This window comes from Hemiscyllium ocellatum, chromosome 9 (genome assembly GCF_020745735.1).
Source record: "Hemiscyllium ocellatum isolate sHemOce1 chromosome 9, sHemOce1.pat.X.cur, whole genome shotgun sequence".
NCBI lineage: Eukaryota > Metazoa > Chordata > Chondrichthyes > Orectolobiformes > Hemiscylliidae > Hemiscyllium > Hemiscyllium ocellatum.
Window position 1 is genome coordinate 63,428,835 of NC_083409.1, and position 20,420 is coordinate 63,449,254.

Consider the following 20,420-nt stretch of genomic DNA (forward strand, 5'->3'; position numbering starts at 1 on the left):
AAGATAAATTGGAAGTACTTGATGAAGGAATTGCCAGAGGGAGTAGCTGCAGAATAATCATCTGTTTCTAGTCTTTGGAAAAAAAGCAAGTTTGAAAAAGACTGGTAATTGGGAATGCCAAAAAATATTTAGGTTGGGTTTCCTCAGGAGGAAACGCACATCAGGTCAGGCAGCATCCAAAGAGCAGGAGAATTGACGTTTCAGGCATGAGCCCTTCTTCTTCCTGAAGAAGGGCTCATGCCCGAAACGTCGATTCTCCTGCTCTTTGGATGCTGCCTGACCTGCTGCGCTTTTCCAGCAACACATTTTCAGCTCTGGTCTCCAGCATCTGCAGTCCTCACTTTTTCCTGAGGAGGAGGATGACAGAGGCTGTTTTAAGAATCTATGCTCCTCAGATGTAGACAAGAGGAATGACTTGATTATGTCATCAAACTGACTACTCAACAGTAGGTACACTGGGCAGCAAAGCAGTGTAAGGCTGTGTCGACAAGATGAGGAGAATGGAGTAGAACAGGAAGGTAAGAGCATCATTAGATTAGGAATTTTGGTAGAGCTTAGAGGTTAGGTGGGTAGGGACAACCTAGAGTAGCAGAAATAGATATTTTAGATGACTTCAACAGAGTAATACCAGCCAACAGTGTATGGAAGACACTGCACTGAATATCTTGGTTATTTTTTTCACAGAAAATTATTTATCATTCTGAGTAGCCTGTTCACTGTCATTCTCCAAATTGTCTCCTGATGTGCCACCGTCCTTTTTGGATTCAGTAGCAGACTCAGAGTAGGCTCCCATATCCAACACTTGCAAGAACTTCAGCTTCTCAAATGCAATTTCTTTTACTCTACTAGTTGTAAGTCTGTTGTCTCTGTGAAATGAAAAGACTGTAGTGAATGTAATGTAAACATAAATTTACATTTATTCAACATCTTTAATGACCACTCAATGCGTTTCATAGCCAATGAAGCATTTTAATGCGTTCATCATAATGTAGGATGTCACAACAGTCAAGTCCCACTAATAGCAATGAGATAAATAAGCAGATCATCAGTTTTGCATGCACTTCCTTTATTCTTCTTCAGTAAGAATTTTACATTTGCCTGAGAAGGCAGGTAGGGCTGCAATTTAACATCTCATACAAAATGACACCTTTGAGAGTGTAGTATTCACCATGTTTTATACTGAAGTTTCAACCTATATGATATGCTCAGGTCTCTCAAACAAGGCTTGAATCTGATGTGAGCATGCCTCCAAAAAAAGTGTTTTGCCCCTCTTCTGTAGCATAAGAAATTGGACATGAATACCATGGTATTGATGGGTTCGCCACATTTGTTACAACTAGCTATTATGCACAAATGTAACTCTCCGAGGGCACATAAGTATTTGCAATAATATTAAGCTATTAGGTTAAAATAACAGCATGCTTCCAGTAGAATGCAATGCTTTAAATTATATGAGATAAAAAGGAATATGAGACCTTTATAGTCTCAAGTCACACGCTGTGATGCAATAATGATGTTAAGAGCATGCCTCCAGACATCCAGACATAACACTGTAAACTCGACTTTCTATGCATATATACATTTTGCTCCCATTTTTGTCCTGGACTTGCTACAGTGATCCAACAAAGCTTAATATAAACTGGATGAACAACATCTCAGCCTCTAGGATGCAATATTCCATACAACTTTAGAGCATGAACTTGACCTACGTTTCTCCCTGCTCGCAGACTGCATCTTGTTTATGTCTTGTTGGGTTTGCTCTTAGCAGATGGGACCAATGTTTCCTTGTCATACCTATTTTGTAGACCCTTTAACATCACCATCTCTCCTTTACCGTTAGTATTCCTTTTGTCTTTTGTGCTGGACATCCTCACCATCTGTCTCCTTGTTCTCCCACTCCCTATCAACAGCATAAAAACTATCAATCCTGTTCAGTTTTGTAGAAGAGACATAACTTGAACATAAAACATAGAGCAAACAACATAGAACATTTTGGCCCTCGATGTTGTACTGACCTTTTATCCTACTTTAATCAAATTAACCTACATACCTTTCATTGTGCCAACTTCCATCTGCCTATCCAAGAATCGCTGAAATATCCATAATGTACCTTACTCTACTACCACTGCTGGCAGTGTATTCCATGCACCCATCACTCTCTGACATCTCCCCTAAACCTTCCCCCATTCACCTTAAAAGTTCCACCCTGGGAAAATGTTTCTGGCTATCCACTCTACCTATCCCTCTCATCATCTTATACACCTCTATCAAGTCATCTGTCATCCTACTGCCCTCCAATGATAAAAACCCTAGTTCCCTCAACCTTACTTCATAAAGCATACCCTCCAGTCCAGGCAGCATCCTGGTAAATCTCCTCTGCACACTCTTTAAAGTTTCCACATCCCTTCCATGATGAGGCGACCAGAATTTAACACAATATTCCAAACGTGATCTAACCAGGGCTCTATAGAGCTGCAGCATAACATTGTGGCTCTTAAACTCAATCCCTCTGCTAATGAAAGCCTACACACCAAATGCCTTCTTAACAACTCTCTCAACTTAGTTGGAAACTTTGAGAGATCTATGGACATGGACTCCAAGATCCTTCTGTTCCTGCATACTGCCAAGAATCCTGCCTTTAACCCCCTGTATTCTGCATTCAAACTTAACCTTCCAAAATGAATCACTTCACACTTTTCCAGGTTGAATTCCATCTGCCCTCTATCAGCTCAGTTCTGCATCCCATCAATGCCCCATTGCAACCTACAATAGCCTTCCACACTATCCACCACCCTTCGTGTCATTGAAACATTAACTTTGCTTCTCTCTCTCCACAAATATTGTAAGATCTGCTGAGATTCGCTGGCATTTTCTGTTTTTAAATATTTCGGGAATTGTTATTTTGAAATGGCTTCACTTCTGAATATCACTATTGGCTTGGTTTTGTCTCGTCAGAGATACACAGTTATGCACCAGTGAATTTACTGTTTTCATTGACAGTTCTCCACATTAACAATGTTTTCCTTCCAACTTTGCTCACTGCTTGGCTGGCTGGGATGTTCAAATTCGTTGGAGTTTTATCCATGCTCCTAAAACAAGACAATTTTTTCCTTCTTCTTTTGTGAATGTTGGACTATAAACTGCTGTAATGCAATAAGTCTATCTACAGGCTTTGATTGGAGAAAATGTAAAACCTTCACCTGTCACAATGCAAAATTGGTTTTCTTCTTAAACCTGTACAATCCCCGGGGTGGCTTTGAAATCTGTCTGTTAATGCATAAAATTAATGCCTAATTTTCTAACTTGTTTCAGGATGAGGATTTGGATAGATTCACAAGAATTCTGGGGATTTCCATTGATGTATTTTACAATTTTGGTTTCCAAATGCAATTACTTGCTAAGCTTTCCACTGTTGCATATTTATTCTTAGGAACTTCCTGAATTTTGTAGATTAAGTCTCCAGCCTTGATTGCTCTTCTCCAATATGTTAAGTTATCTAGCGAATGCAAAATTATTTGTCTGTTCTGAAATCCTCATGGCTTTAAATTAGAAATGCAGAGTCCTGTGGATACTAGAAAACTGCTATAAAACAGGATATGCTGAAAGAAACCCAGCAGGCTCTGACTTCAAATTTTAACCCTGTCTCTGTCTCTACATAGGTTCTGCTTAAATTGATGAAATTTTTCTAGCATTTTTTTACTCTGAGTTTGAAGTGGACTGTGCATCTGCTGATCCTTCGTGAAACGTGTCATGATTGTAACAAGGTCAGCTGGGTGGACCTCAGAGAATATGAGTTCCCTGATTGGGGTTCTTAATCTGGTCCAATCAGCAAGCCCTGGCAGATAGCTATAAACAGGGGTGTCAGAGATTCTGTTCACTTTGGCTTTGAGAAAACTGGATCAGTGTCAAGAATTTTCCATGTGTAAGTAAAGAGTGACTTGGTGACAGGATACTGGCCTCTGTGCAATTATTTCAGTGCTATTGAGAGAAAAACATGCTCTTGAAAAATTAGCTTGCAATAGTTATTTTTGAGTTGGGGTAAACATTTCTGGAATCATGTGATTATTTAGGCAGCTTGACTCGTTTGATCTGCTGTTGAAGACTGGGCCCAGTATGTGGAAGGAACACGTTTGTTTTCAGGCCAATGACATTGGGGCAGATGAAAAGCAAGGAGAAAGCCTCCCAACAGCTTGTAGCCTCACAACCTTTTCAGTAATTTGGACCCTAACTTTCCTTGAGGTACCAGATACTAAAACCTTTCAAGAACAACAGATTTTTGAAAGGGAGAGGAAAAGACAAATGAAGCATATGGTGAGGTCAGTGCAGGAGAGATGGAGAGAAAGAAACACACATTGCTAACTGACAGAGCAGTGAATCTGTGCAGTTACTGCCTTTGCTGTTTGAATTCATGTATTGTTGGACATCAGAGTGCATCTAGGAAAATGAACAAACACTGAAATTATAAAAGGGACTTAAGGAGCAACTTCTTCGTGCAGAGGGTGATACGTGTATGGAATGAGCTGTCAGAGGAAGTGGTGAAGGATAGTACCATTGCAACATTTAAAAGGCATCTGGATGGGTATATGAATAGGAAGAATTTGGAGGGATATGGGCTGGGTGCTGGCAGGTGGGAATAGATTGGATTGGGATATCTGGTCGGCATGGACGAGTTGGACTGAAGGGTCTGTTTCCGTGTTATATATCTCTATGATTTAGTTAAGAAATATTATGTCCCTGAGCCTCCTGTAATTCTGAAATGCAATTGATTTTACTCGACAATTCGAGAAGCAGGGAAACCCAAGTCAGGATTTTTGATTAGATCAAGATGCATGGCAGTGTCATGTGACCTTAATTTACCCTTAATGAGATGCTGAGAGACTGTTTGGTATGTGGGATTAATCAAGTAACTATGCAAAAGTGCTTACTAGCTGAAGCCCCGCCAGGCCAACACCACTTGAGTGAAGGCAATTGCATACTCGCATTCAGGACATATTCTGTACTGAGGGACCCTCATCAGGCCACAGAAAAACCCCAAAACAAAGCCAAGCCTCAGTCAAACAGTTCAAGTTGCTGCCAGTATGCACACTCAAGACAACAAAACAGTCCCACTGGATCGAAATTGAGTTACAGAACTCACAGACCATTAGCCAGGAGAGTTGCACACTCTGGAAAGGCCAACTACATCTAATTTAGAGCAGCTAAATTGCTTTAACAATGTCCAAATCAGAAACAATCAAAATATGCATGTAGTTAAATGGTTATCCAGTTCTAACAGAGGTCAATACAGTGATCACAGAACTAATCTTCAGCAAAATTCAGTCTAGACTTATGTTTGCATAGGACCTCTGCTAACCTGAGAATTATCCTGGAGAACTTTTACAGATTAAGGGTACAACTTTGGTTCCAGTCTCTCATGAGAAGCAGCTGGCTTAGTTACCACTGATTGTAGTAAAAGGCTCAGGCCCAAGCTTGATGGGGTAAAATTGGTTGAGAAAAAAATCACCTAGATTTGCTCAACATTTTTTGAAAACTGTTGCCTGAGTGAAGTCCTAAATAAATACCTGAAAGTTTTTCAGGAAGGTCTAGGGACAATCATAGGAGCCAAGGCCATCTTGCATGTTGACCAGGAAGCAATTCCAGGATTCTGCACCACCTGCCATTTGCCTTATTTTCTCCCCAGAATCTTCAGGATTGAAAAGGTTCAAATGATTTCATATCACAGCGCACTGAACTGTCAGAAGGCACAGTTATAGAAAGCAAAAACGTGACCTATTCATGAACATATTTTATTCATTAAAGTGAGCGTTGCAAAGGGATTTATTCTTCTTTGCTAATAAGCACCTACAATGGTGTTCATAATTAACTTACCTGAGAAAAATTCCTTTGATGTTTGGTGTGGATTCAAAAGCATTCTCTGAGATGACAGAAATCTGGTTGTTCTGGAGGTAAATATATTCAAGAGACTCTGGCAGATCAGTAGGAACATAGGAAAGCTGATTGCCTGACAGATCCAAAAGCTGAAAACAGAAACAACTAATTAAAGCTGAAATACTTGTCCATTTTACATAAAGGAGCTTTTTTTTTAAATACCACATACAATAATGCAAATTATTTTAATGCCTTCAAGTTAATATTATAAGCTTATAATCAGTTTTCATTTAGCTGAATAAATTGACCCTTACAGCCCTAAGTGACTCAAAGATACATCATGAAATATGATTCAAAGAATATAACTTCCTGTGTTGTGATCATCCCATCCAACAATTTCTTCTTGCTCCTAAAACTTATTCTGTTGCAGCTCAAACCAATTCATGCAATATTGCCAAGACCTTCCATAGTATTCTAATGATCTATTCACAACTGGGTGAAAGATTGCCACTGAAATCTTTCTGTCCCCCAGTTTATTAGTTTTCAGTAATGTTAGCTGTTATCATATTAGTAAAGAGAAGATACAGTAATTCTCGTCATTTGTCAGCATTTGAGACAACTGGCTAGAAATGTGACTTTTTTTAGGATGCCAACTGGCAGCTAAAGCTCTAATGTTCATGTTCTGGGCAGGAACTTTAGTGATTTTGGATGCCCATTTCTGAACTGACACAATACCAGAGTCATAAAAGAGCAAGTAACCAATTAACTGACTAGTTAACAAATGCTCTGTTGTCAGCATTTTTCATGAACAAGAGCAATATTACTGTATCATTGTTTTGTGAGCATTATAAGTTAGTATTACCAGGGTTACAGTAGCACTGTGATTATATCACTGGACAGTTAATGAGAATCCTGTGCTAAAGATCCGGTAATATGAATTCAAACCCTATGATGGCAGCTAAGAAATTTACATTCAATGAATGAAATCGATATGGAATAAAATCTGCATCAGTAATCATGACCATGTAACTATCAGAGTGTCCTACAATCTTAAAAGGTTCACTAATGTCTTTCAAAGAAAAATGGCCAAGGGCAATTAGGAATGGTCAATAGATGCTGGCTTTGCCACATACAATAAATGAATAAAAGCATGATGGTCAGCAGTTTACTAATTTAATATTACAATATTTTTTCAGAAGTATGTTTCTACAATAATATTGTCATTTTGCAATTTTCAACTGCTTTGTTTTAAAAAATATGAAAATTTAACACCAATGGTTTCCTTGAATTTTCTCCACTCCTTCACTGGAAGTGTTTATTGGCATTTCATGAAGACCAGCTGTCTTCTCCTAACGTATCAAACTGTAGTTGTACCATTTGTATAGTAAAGATGTGTCATGCAAAAAAGTTAGATGAGAATAAGGACTTAAGTACAAAAGAACTGGAAGCAAGAATTGGTCTTCCACCACTTAAGACCATAAGACATTGGAGCAGAAATTAGGTCATTCAGCCCAATAATTTTGTTCTGTCATTCAAACATGGCTGATAAGTTTCTCAACTCCATTCTCCATCGTAACCCTCGATCCCCTTGACAATCAAGAACCTATCTATCCCCTTTTTAAATATACTCAATGACCTGGCCTCCCCAGCATTCTGTGGCAGTGAATTCCATAGATTGACCACTCTCTGGCTGAAGAGGTTTCTCGTGACCTCCGTTCTAAAAGATCTTCCCTTTACTCTAAGTCTGTGCCCTCGGGTCCTAGCCTCTCCTACAGATGGATACATTTTCCCAACATCCATTCTGTCCAGGCCATTCAGTAGTCTGTAAGCTTCACTTCCCCTCATCCTTCTAAACTCCATCACGTGCAGGCCCAGAATCCTCAAGCGTCCCTCATATGTTAAGCTTGTCATCCCTGGGACCATTCTTGTGAGCCTCGTCTGAACATCCTCCAGGGCCAATACATTTCTTCCTGAGATATGGGGCCGAAAACTGCACACAATAATCTACATGCAGTCTCAACAGAGCCTTATAGAGCCTCAGAAGTATATCCCTGCTTTTATATTCAAGTCCTCTCAAAGCTAATAAAATCACAGGTGATCTTTAACCTCAAATCTACTTTTTTTGCTTGAGTCCCATATTCATTGGATCTGAATATAAAAAATCTATCCTCTTCACTCTAGAATATACTCAATGATTGACAAGCCATTGTCCTTGGAGATGTAGAATTTCAAGGATTTTCAATCCACTGAATGAAAAAAGTCCCTGTTTCAGCCCAAAATGGTTGCCCTTTTATCCTGACACTATGCCCCCCCAGTTCTAGACTCTATTCAGTAAGAAGAAGACTTCCTTATTCTTTACATCAACCACTTCAACAAAACATTCTATGTTTTTTGTTAATTGCTTTCCTTAACTGTATGTTATGTGTTTCTGGCAGAAGAACTTCCAAATCATTCTGAACACTGATATTTGTTAATTCCTCACCATTTAAGAAGTCCTCAGTCTTTCCATTCCTCCTCATAAAGTAAATTTCCTGTAATTTTGTCTGGTGTATTTCATCTATCACCTGCTTTACCCACTCAACTTGCGTATATCTCTTTGTAGATGCTGTACTGGATTTCTGGCACCTGTCAGCTGCCTAACATGGGGATGCTGTTGGGGCCTCAGTCCACACAATTGGTATGGCACCTGCTAATGTAATATGCTGAGATTTACCATTATGCCTGGTTACCTCTAGGTTAGCTGTCCCATTAGGAATGGTGGGCACCACAATCAGATGGACTACAGCAGAAAGTGGCCAGCAGCTCCACTGAGAGATGTGGGCACTGCTCAGACAAAGGGATGATTGTGTGGGCATCTCATGAAATAAGTACTCTCACAAAACTTCTGCAAATTTGAAAATGATAGACCCCACAGTTGCATGAAGTAGGAACTTTCAATGGGATTGCTTTTGGCTTTAGTTACCTAATGCCTTCAGAAATTTTAAATATATCACAGCCACAGATTTCTGAGTTCCTGTCATCGGGGTTTGTTAATATTAGATTCCAGCAATTTTGTTTGATGTCAGGCTAACTACCTAGAGACAGCCAATTTCTGTCTCCTTCTAGTCTTGAATAAAGCATGCTATCTTCGGTCATTTCCAATCACCTGCAATTGTTGCACATCTAGGAAATTTTACAAGAATAAAACTAGTGGTTCCACGAACCCCAACTCACTTCCTTTAAATCCTTAGCAAGTAGGTTGCCAGGTCCAGGTCCAGGCACTTGTCAGCTTTCTCCCCTTTTAATTTCTCCAGAACTGCTTCTTAACTACCATTAATATTTATATTTTGTGTGTTTGCCAACGTGAGGAGAGATACAAATTGCAGAACATTCTTCATCCCCGAACAATGTGAGGCTATGGAACAAAATGTGGGATAATTCTGTGAGAAGTTGAGCGAGGCCTCTCTCATTGTCAAGACCAACAAGTTGCTTTGTCCAGTTAAATTCTCGACATTGAGACTAGACTCTTGCTGTGGAGTGGTGAGATTCCTATAAAAGGGGATTACCACTCATTATCACCTTAATTATTACTTGCATTATTAATATGCACTCTCCTATTCTACCCAGGGTGGGATAGAAACTGGACTTCGAGAATACCCAACACAAAAGTGGGAGTGGCTGACTCTAGCTCAATGCTTGTTTCTTCGGATCTTTGTCTTGGACACCTGGCAACAAAATCTCAGGACACACTCCATGGGTAGTGGCTGCATGCACCCCACATTCATTGACTCTGGCATCTGACATATGCCAACTTCTCCACATCTGTCTCCAATCCACTTATGGTATCCCACCCCACTCTCTTGCTGCACTTGGCATCTATCATTGGAATTCTTTTGGAGGATACTGTATGTGCAGGGACAAGCATCCAGCTCTTGAACTGGACCAGGATGCATCTCAGGGCTGCTTGCTTGCTCTCTTTGCATTCACTTGTTTGGCATTTACCTGCATCCTTGCATTGCCTACTCACAACTTGACACCTCAGCTACACTTTAAAGACTTCCAGTACTCCTGTCTCGCCTTGCAAGTTAGTACAGACTCAAAGCTAGGCAGCGTTTCTTGCTGGTCAGCAATGATCAGTTACTTTTATTTTATTCATTCATTGATTAGGTCAGCATTTATTGTCCTTTCCTAAGAGTGTCTGGAGTCACATGTAAACCAGACAAGGTTAGGATAACAGTTTCCTTCCAAAGGACATTAGTGAACTGGATGGGTTTTTCCAACAATCGAATCCTGGTCATCATTAGACTCTTATATTGAATTTAAGTTTCACCATCTCCTGTGGAGAAATTTGAAACCAGGTCCCCAGAACATTACCTGGGTCCACGAATTAACAGTCCAGAGGTAATACTACTAGGCCATCGTCTCCCCCACTAATGGATTAGACTTGTTTATTTACGCACAGCTTTAAATCAATCTCGTATCTACAGCATGTGCTAGACGTGGCAAACACAATACATGTGCTGCAGCTATGTCTCAACTTCCAAAGGGAATAGTTCTCTGTGGAGTTTTTATTTCTCAATGAAATGTGGATTCATTGAGAGTTATTAAATATTTCTTGTAAGTGTTAATTATGCCCTTCACAAATTGCTGGTTGGTTGGAGTCCCTATCAGTACAGTATTTAAAAAGTAGTTAAATTCAGCAACCCTGTGATATGAAATGCATTTAGATCTCTGTTATTTCTGTGGGACACCAAGAAAATCCTGCTTCATGCCAAGTGAGGTTCTCAGAGTCAATAGACCAGAGAAAAAATTTCTATGTTTGGATCACTCCTGACTTCTGTTTGAAAGTATAATTTATAAACATGCTCCTTATTAATGAATGATTAGCCAATGTTCACTGTGTAGGCTCACTCATGCAGAACGGCAACATAATCAGCAACATGAGCAAACATTTCCAGAAAAGACAAGGAACTATTACAATGGGTCATGAATAGGAAACTATTATTCATTTCATGTCCCCAATTTGTTCTGATGTTAATCTCTTACCTGTAGATTAGTCAATTGTTTCCATGCCCCCGGATATATTGAGTTCAGTTTGAGTTTGTTATTACTCAAGAAGAGTTCCTTTAGCTTTGTCATTCCTGAAAGTGAGCCATCGGGAATCGAATTTATTTCATTTTCCTTCAGCCTCAATACATGCAAATTCTTTGGTAGACCACTGGGCACTACATTTAGATTATTTCCAGAGAAATCCAAAGATTCAAGCAGCCTCATTTTCCGGAATGCCTCTGGGTGGATTTTAGGACTTGTTAGCTTATTGTAACTCAGATTGAGCTCTATCAAAAAGTATGAGTAAGCGAAATCATTTCTGGAAATTTCTGTGATCTGATTATGGAGAAGCATTAATGTCTTCACTCGGCGTGGTAAGCCACTTGGAATTCTTTCCAGCATATTATTGTAGAGATGAAAGGTATGAAGTTTTTTAAGCCCCTTGAATGCAAGTGGATGAATTGCTTTTGCTTTTATCTTGTTGTTATGAAGCAAGAGGTATTCAAGGTTTTTTATCTGCGTCAGCCAGCTACTAGGTATTGATTTAATAGCATTTTTTTCCAAATGTAAGAGGACAATATTCCGAGGTAACCCTCTGGGTATTTGTGTCAGATTGTTACTTGACAAGTCCAGGTATTCCAAGCTTGACAGTTTCCTTAATTCAAGAAGAGCAGATGTCATGTAAAGTTAAGGAATAATTTACGATTTACTAAGTACTCTAAAACTGCCTGATAGTTAGTGTTCTTCCAATACAATGATTTTAATTTATGTGTAAAATTGAATGTTATTTGATTCTACATACTATCCTTCTTAGGTGAGTTTCAGCCATCCTTCACTTGCCTAGGTATAAGTTATGCCTCAAGAATTGCAGGATTTGAGACTGGAGTAAAGGTATCTTTGTAAAGTTATACAGAACTTTGGTGAGTATTGAGCACAGTTTTGATTCCCTTATCTACGGAGGAACATATTTGCCATAGACAAAATACACATAAGGATCACCAGATTTATTCCTGGAATGGTGAGGCTGTCTTCTAAGGACAGATTGAGAAGACTGGGTCTGTAATCTTTAGAGCTTAGAAGAATGACAGCTATCACATTGAAACAAACAGAATTCTTAAAGAGATTGAAGATGCAGGAAGAAGTTCAACCTCGATGAGGGATCTAGAACCAGGGAACAGCCTCAGCATAAGAGGTAAGCCATTTAGGACTGAAATGTAGAAGAATTTTTTACTTGAAGAATGGTAAATCTTTGGAATTTTCTATCCCAGAGGGCTGTGGAAGCTCAGTCATTGAGTATGTTTAACGTAGAGAACTATAGGTATCAAAATACTAAAGGCATCAAAGGACATGGGATAGTGCAGGAAAAAGGTATTGACATAAATGATCAGATCTGGACTACTCAAATAGCAGAGAAGACTTGAGGGGCCAAATAGCCGTTAATTCTCTTATTTTCTAAGTCGGATGACTTGTGATTTAAGAATGATCAATAGTTTATGGATAGAAGTCTAATGACAATTGTACTGACTAAGAGGCCTACTGTCAGTCATATAATTCAATACTAAGTCCCATTCCCTTATCACCTCTATGCTTGTTAAACAACATTGCCTTCTAGTATGGCAATGATTTTAAAATTTTCATTATTTTTACAAATTCCTTAATGGCTGCTTTCCTCCCAACTCACAACTTCTTCCAGCCCTATAATTTTCCAAAGTCTTGGGCTTCTCCAAATCTGGCATCTCATATATCCCAGTTTTCATTGCTTTACTATTGCTATTTGCTATGACCCTGAAAGATAAAATGCCCTCTCCAACTCTCTCTACTTCTTTCTTTCTTTAGGGCATGCCTTATAAGTTACCTCTTTGACTAAGTGTTTTAGTCAGTTCTAACTTCAATTGCATTGTTTAGCATCAAACTTTGTTTGATAGTGTCCCATAAAGCTCTGTAAGTTCTTATTAAGTTAAAGGTGCTATTAAAGATACAAATGAAGTATTTTGTTTTCAGGAGTTCAAATCCTATTATGGTAAGTTGTGAAACAGCATTGAATAAATCTAATATTGTTTTGGCAGTAAGGAAAGTGACCATGCAAGCTGTCCAAGAATGCATTTTTAAAAACAACATCTGCTGCACAGCCTTCCCTCTTTGGTACCTGGGTTGAAATCAGCATTTTAAACTAGCTACTTTAGTAACATATTAAACTTATAATATAAGCTATCCCACCTAGAACTTCAACAAAATTAGGTGATGTGTAATAAATGGAACATTTCATTCTATGCTCTGTGAGGCATTACACATTTAGGGTTAAATGGGCAGATAAATTCTTTGTTTAAAGCTACCTTTGTCTGATCTGTGTTGGGAACAAATGAAAATTGAGGTTTGCACAGAAAATATTTTGTGGAGGATGTGAAGATATTCTAACAATGACGAGGTCAATGAGATTGTTACTTTTTCGAACTTTGTGTTTAATTTAAGAGGGGTATGCATCCTGTTCTACAGTCTGAAACCAAAAGAGAAAATACTGGAAAATCTCAGCTTTGACAAATGGTCAGTTAGACTCGAAACGTCAGCTCTTTTCTCTCCTTACAAATGCTGCCAGACCTGCTGAGATTTTCCAGCATTTTTTCTTTTGGTTTCAGATTTCAACATCTGCAGTAATTTGCTTTTATCCACTGTTCTGCAGTCTGCCTAGCAACAGGCCTGGAGTGATTAGAGTCCAAAGGGAGATCCTCATTGCACCCACTAGGCCAATGGTAGAAGGTGTTCATGGTTGGAGACAATAACAGTAATCTCTAATTTCAGAAAAGGTAGACTCTGAGTCCCTATGACCTTGGAAAGGTGTTGAAAATATTGGGTGGTAAACAGTTATACTGTAAACTATCTATTTACTTTTCTGATGAAATAGAGTTAGACTCAAGAATAATTGATCAGTAATCTTACCTGGATGCAAGGCTAATGTTTTTCATGTGGCCATTGGGCAGAGGAAGCCATTTGTGGTTACAGGCCTCCCTAAAAATCAATTAATATCATGCACAGACGTTTGTATTGTGCTCAGCAGGGAGAAAATGCTGCTTAGGTTTGCAAACAGCTGGATGCAGGAGGGATACAATCTCTTAAATAATTCATGACTTGACGTGGCCAGTGGGGAAGAATTATTAGAACATGCTTTATGCTGATAGTGGATTTAGAAAACTCCAAAAACTGAGGGATCATTTAAATATCACTACAGGGCAAAATTAGAACCTATTAGCAGTTAGGTGGAAGGTGCAATGATTGACTATTTGCGACAAGAGTTGAAACTCTATGGAGAATATAATGTATGATTAGTATAATGAGGGGTTTACATTTATGCCATTTTAAATGTAAGTTGCAAACAAAAATGATTCAATCTAATAGTTTTCTTGCAAGTTGTTACAGTAAAAATCTTAAAACATTATATCTCGTCATGCCAAACCTTTCAACTATTAACTGAAAACTTAAATTTATGTATAAGCGTTATTGATGTCAGGTACAATAACATTATTTATATGTTTTGAAAGCTTTAAATGGCACAAATTTCCAACTAAAATGCTTTTATTCTGTTCAATGTCTGCAGAACCCAAAGTCCTTACCAGAATGTTTCATTATCAATTCCATCATTGGTTATGTAATTGTTGTGGAGATATAGTTCTCGCAGATTGGAAAGGTGATCAAAAGCTCCTTTAGGAATCTTTTCAAGTTTGTTGTCCTGACAACATTTGAATACAAAGAGAGTACAATGAGATAAAGGTACTACTTTGAACTGGAAATAGTAGCTTTTTAAAAAATGGTTCTTACATACTTTTAAATGTAATCTGAATAATTCCTTTGGCAAATTCTTGGGAACGTACTTCAAGAAATTACTTGACATGATTAATATTCCAACACCATCTGATCCGTTAAACATGTGATCGGGAAGTCCTGCGTCTGTAAGCTTGTTGTTATGAAGATAAATAGACCTATTAAGATAGAGAAATAACTGCCAATAATTTACAAAAGGATTTAACATTATCAAACATAATTGGCAATTGCAAAACCTAAGAAGATACCCTCAAAAAGGAAGAATACTTAGGATTAGATTTTCTAAAATATACTCAAATTTGAAGGTCAGATTTTAACAAATATTCTTTTTCTACACCAGATGGTTTTCTTTCATATATTGTGTACTCTAGGGGCAACATCCACATCGCTGATTTAATTACAGCTGATTCTTGATTCATTTTTAAAAATCGATGTATCTATTTTGTTAGCCTATTTTCATGACCTAAGATTCTTTGAAAAGGTGATGAGGCAACTAAGTAGAAATTGTGTAGTAATGTCTTCTGGGTGTCCCAAAGTACTTCAGTGAATCAGTTGTTTTTGAAGTATTGTTGTTTTATAGATAAACGTGGCAGCTATTGTATTTTTTAAGTTGCTGCAATGTTTGTCAGTTTACCAACATTGTGTCTAATAATCGTCCTTTTCCTTCCAATTTACTTCCTCCTCCTCTGAGGCACTGGCTGATAACTCCCTGAGTCCCATCCATCCTCTCAATGATTTTTAGACTACAGAATGAGTAATGATAGGCGAATTCACTGTGACACCATGAAGACCATTTTGAATTATGTCCTCACTCAAAATTCCTATGTGTCACTGAACAATGGTTGAGAATAGAATCAGGACAGACTGAGGTCAACTGCAATGTCTCTTACACTTGCTGAGGTCAGTTATGCAATTCAAGCCAGTGCATAAAGTTGAGGCATTTCTTATCTGAGTTGTGTACATAATTTCAGCTAAGGTAGCTTTATTCCTGATGAAGGGCTTTTGCCCGAAACGTTGATTTCACTGCTTGTTGGATGCTGCCTGAACTGCTGTGCTCTTCCAGCACCACTGATCCAGAATCTGGTTTCCAGCATCTGCAGTCATTGTTTTTACCTTAATAATGAACCATTGCAGGTGGCCTAAATATGTTCTGATTCTATTCAGAATAATTATTCAGAAGCACATAGAAAATCTATCCAGGAGAAGTAACGTGATAATATGTAGATCAACACCACAAAACTGCCGATGTTTATATCCTTTGCATTTTGAATCTTTACATTTTTCTGGATTGTAATAACAATTCTAACTCACTTGCAGCTTAACATTAGTGACAAACATCTACTCAGTTCTTGGATAATTAAACTGTTGTACAGAAAACATGAAAACATAATTAAAATAACATCTTTCTGAAGTTTAATATGCTTCATATCAGCTGGATTTTGATGCATTCCCTGGTTTAGAATGCACACCAAATTATTTTATTCCATGAAACTTTTAAAATATTATGTTTTGTAAATAGCATAACATTCCTATTTAAAATGAGTGATATGATATTAGATAATAATGAGATTTGTCATAATGTCTTGATTTACTCTATAACTTTGGTAACGTATCTAATCAATTCTATAGTTTTAATCCCTCGACTGCACCATAACAATCTTGAGAGGGCACAGATACAACTTGGACCTTTCTCTCTTCCAACATGGAAGAGAGCTGCTCAAAGGTACAAAGTCTGACCTTTAACCTTATGGAGAAGCATATCTGAACTCCACTGAGGATTTCCCCAAAACACAGTTAAGATTCCAATGAGAAACTTTAGAAAAAAATACGAACTACTATGTGTTCCAAATAAACTTTTAATGATGCTGCATCATAAGCACTGAAGCCTCTCTTGTCATAACATGAAAATTATTCTTGATCGTTTTGGTGGATACACATGTGATATCTCTCTATGCTCTATTGTAATGCTGATCTTAACCTTTGTATTTCAAGTGAATGGTACAGTTGAACATATAACAATGTCAGAGGATTCTAATGCAGTATCTAAGTACTTATTTGCTTATTTTGCAATGAACATTTTTAGCTCAGTGTCAGTTTGTGACAACTCTTTCATAAGATGGACCTAGACTGAGAGTCCTGTCTTGTTTTGCCTCTGATAAAATAGACAGTGCTTTTAAAATGATCTTTAAGTTCATTGGTATTCTTAGTCTTCTGCTTGATGACTACTTCCATTGGTTGCTAAGTGGTGGGTCAGTTAGTTAATGGCACTCTCACTTCTCAGAAGGCTACAGGTTTATGTCCAACACCAAAATCTGAGCACAAAATCAAGGGAGTGTGGCACTCTCAGAGGCAGTGATTTTTTAAAAAAATCATTCAGTAGATAAGGGCTTTGCTGGCTGGGCCAGCATTTATTGCCCATCCCTAATTGTCCAGAGGGCAGTTAAGAGTGAACCACATTGCTGTGGAGCTGGAGTCACATGTAAGCCAGCTAAGGTACGGATGGTAGTTTCCTTCCCTGAAGGAAATTAATGGATTTTTCTGACAATCAGCAATGACTTCATGGTCATCATTAGATTCTTAATTGCAGGTATTTATTCCAGGTATCTGTTGTGGTGGAATTTGAACCTGAGTCCCCAGAACATTACCTGGTTTTCTGGATTAACAGTCCAGCGGTAATACCACTCAGCCATTAGGAAGTTAAACCACAGCCAGGCAAGAAGAAAATCCGTGCACTACAGTATTTGAGAATAGAGGAAATATCCCATGCAACTTCTATCCCTTAAGAAAAATCACAAAAACTTGGTATCTGAAAATCTTTACAGAAAAGTCACAAGACAATTTCAGTCAAGTGCTTTGCAAATCATTTTTTGAAGCCAGGTTTGCAAACCCCCTTGCAAAAAATTTAAGACTTTGGCTTAACTTTCACATAATGTTTAAGTTGGTAATATACCAACTGGTGTAACACTGACTGTAAAACCAGAGGATTCTTGCTGAAGTAGCTATTCTTAGCCAAGACAGGAGTGTGAATATTGAGTTGGCTAAAAGGTTAACACAATGCAAATTAAAGGTCCACCAAACCCCCACATCACAGATTTGTCACTCCAATTCAGAAGAGCAATAAAATGAAAGGGGTGGGGCTCAATTCTGCACTCTTCAAGATCAACCATCCTCCACTGCTCTCTAATAATATTGGTGAAACTATACCCTAAAATAAGGTCACAACTCTAGGAGGAAAGTGAAGAAAATTACAGGAACATGCTTTTTGCCTTGGGAAATGGTAATGTCAGCACTTTGTACCAATCAACTTCAATATCCTGTAGTGAAATTGGACTCAAAATGATAATTTAGCTTCTGTATCCATAGATGCTATCAGATCTGTTAAATGTCTTCAGTACTTTCTGTTTTTATTCAACATCTTCTGATTTGTTTTTCTGGCATACATTTATACTGGTTCACTTGACAAATCATACCTTAGATTTGGCTTCTGCCCAAAAGTGAGGGGATAGATCTTTGTAAGGTAATTTGCTGCAACATCAGCACTCACCAAGGTTTTCGGCAGGTATTTTGGAGCAACTGTAAGCTGAAAAATATACAATAGCCAATCAGCAGATCCCTGTCCTGTCTGATTAAATGAAAGGAATCAGTCAAACTCAAGTTCAAGTCATACACCACTGACACAAACATACTTCTTGATTACTGGCTAACTTGTGGACAAGGAAGTCTCATGCAATGAATTTAACAGTTTTCCTTGTGGTGTAACAACTGCATATTTTATTTGTGAAAGGAGAGATCTAACTTTTCAAGTACTTGTTTTGTAAATCACACTTAGATGTCGATTAGAGTGCCTAAATGACTTCCTTCTGGAGTCATAGGGTCATAGAGATGTACAGCAAGGAAACAGACCCTTTGGTCCAACCTGTCCATGCCGACCAGATATCCCAACCCAAACTAGTCCCACCTGCCAGCACCCAGCCCATATCCCTCCAAACCCTTCCTATTCATATACCCATCCAAATGTCTTTTAAATGTTGCAATTGTATCAGCCTCCGCCACATCCTCTGGCAGCTCATTCCATTCATGTACCATCCTCTGCATGAAAAAGTTGCCCCATAGGTCTCCTTTATATCTTTCCCGTCTCACCCTAAACCTATGCCCTCTAGTTCTGGACTCCCCGACCGCAGGGAAAAGACTTTGCCTATTTACCTTATCCATGCCCCTCATAATTTTGTAAACCTCTATAAGATCACCCTCTCAGCCTGTTCAGCCTCTCCCTATAGCTCAAATTCTCCAACCCTGGCAACATCCTTGTAAATCTTTTCTGAACCCTTTCAAGTTTCACAACATCTTTCTGACAGGAAGGGGACCAGAATTGCATGCAATATTCCAACAGTGGCCTAACCAATGTCCTGTACAGCCGCAACACGATCTTCCAACTCCTGTTCTCAATACTCTGACCAATAAAAGAAAGCATACCAAACGCCCTCTTCACTATCCTATCTACCTGCGACTCCACTTTCAAGGAGCTATGAACCTGCACTCCAAGGTCTCTTTGTTCAGCAACACTCCCTAGGACCTTACCATTAAGTGTATAAGTCCTGCTAAGATTTGCTTTCCCAAAATGCAGCACCTTGCATTTATCTGAATTAAACTCCATCTGTCACTTCTCAGCCCATTGGTCCATCTGGTCAAGATCCTGTTGTAATCTGAGGTAACCCTCTTCGCTGTCCACTACACCTCCAATTTTGATGTCATCTGCAAACTTACTAACTGTACCTCTTATGCTCACATCAAAATTATTTATGTAAATGACAAAAAGTTGAAAACTCAGCAAGTTTTCCCAATTCTGGGATCTGCCATTTTGAAAACATGTGAATGCATTAAAAATATAAAGGCAGCTTTATACTGTGCACACATTGTCAATGGGAAATGGGAAAGACCATTCAGATATATTCTGGGCCATCGGACCAACAGACAAGAAGACTCATCCTATTAATCTGGTCTGGTTTTGAATCAATTCCTAAGAGTAAAAGTAACAATGTGCTAATTTAGACCTGTTTGTAGTTCCTGAAGTATAATAAAATGTTTAATCTGATCGGGATAACAATTCATTTGTTTTTGATCAACAAACTGCTGCAGCTAACGGAGAATACAGATGTTAATTTGTTCTGGCTTCCTTTGAAGGGAAGCCTGGCACTAAAACTTGATTCGGAACATTCTAACCTTCTTTGTCCTATTTAAATATTTTCTGATCACTCTGATGAGAGACATTATTACATATCAGGAGCAGGAGGGACTTGAACTGAGGTTCCCCTGGCTCAGAGATAGGGATACTATCACTGTGCCACAACAGCCCAACCTTGTTCAGTTATTGAATTAATCTTTTAATAAAGAATTAGATTAAGAATATTTTGACTGGTTTTAAATGAAGACACAATAGATGATTTAAGTTATGACCATGATAGTGCAGTAGAAAAAATGGTGAGGGCATCAGTGTTCACTTTTATTTTAGAGCCAATTGGACACCAACCAGTTGCCACATATGAACAGTTAAATGTGGAAATCAGGAAGTTGCTATCTGAAATATCCTGTTCCTCCACAAGCTATACCATAACAGAGTATCACTGAAAGGCACAGCATCTAATTATAATGGTAGGTTGCAGGGTTAACAAACTAACTTTTACTAAATATTTTAGGAATGTCCATTCGAAACA

At 38.4% G+C, this 20,420-nt stretch overlaps 1 protein-coding gene across 1 annotated transcript in view; it reads right to left on the reverse strand.

The window, feature by feature from the left end:
• Window positions 1-267: 267 nt before the first annotated feature.
• The window catches only part of podn (podocan), a 42,264-nt gene continuing 22,111 nt past the window's right edge, over window positions 268-20,420 (reverse strand). Inside the window, exons 5-10 of the mRNA XM_060829792.1 lie at window positions 18,180-18,289; window positions 14,711-14,867; window positions 14,502-14,617; window positions 10,894-11,551; window positions 5,869-6,017; window positions 268-866 (exon numbers count right to left, since the gene is read on the reverse strand). Of these exons, the coding sequence (XP_060685775.1) occupies window positions 689-866; window positions 5,869-6,017; window positions 10,894-11,551; window positions 14,502-14,617; window positions 14,711-14,867; window positions 18,180-18,289 (1,368 nt within the window). The 3' untranslated portion in view covers window positions 268-688. The remainder of the gene's footprint in view (window positions 867-5,868; window positions 6,018-10,893; window positions 11,552-14,501; window positions 14,618-14,710; window positions 14,868-18,179; window positions 18,290-20,420) is intronic.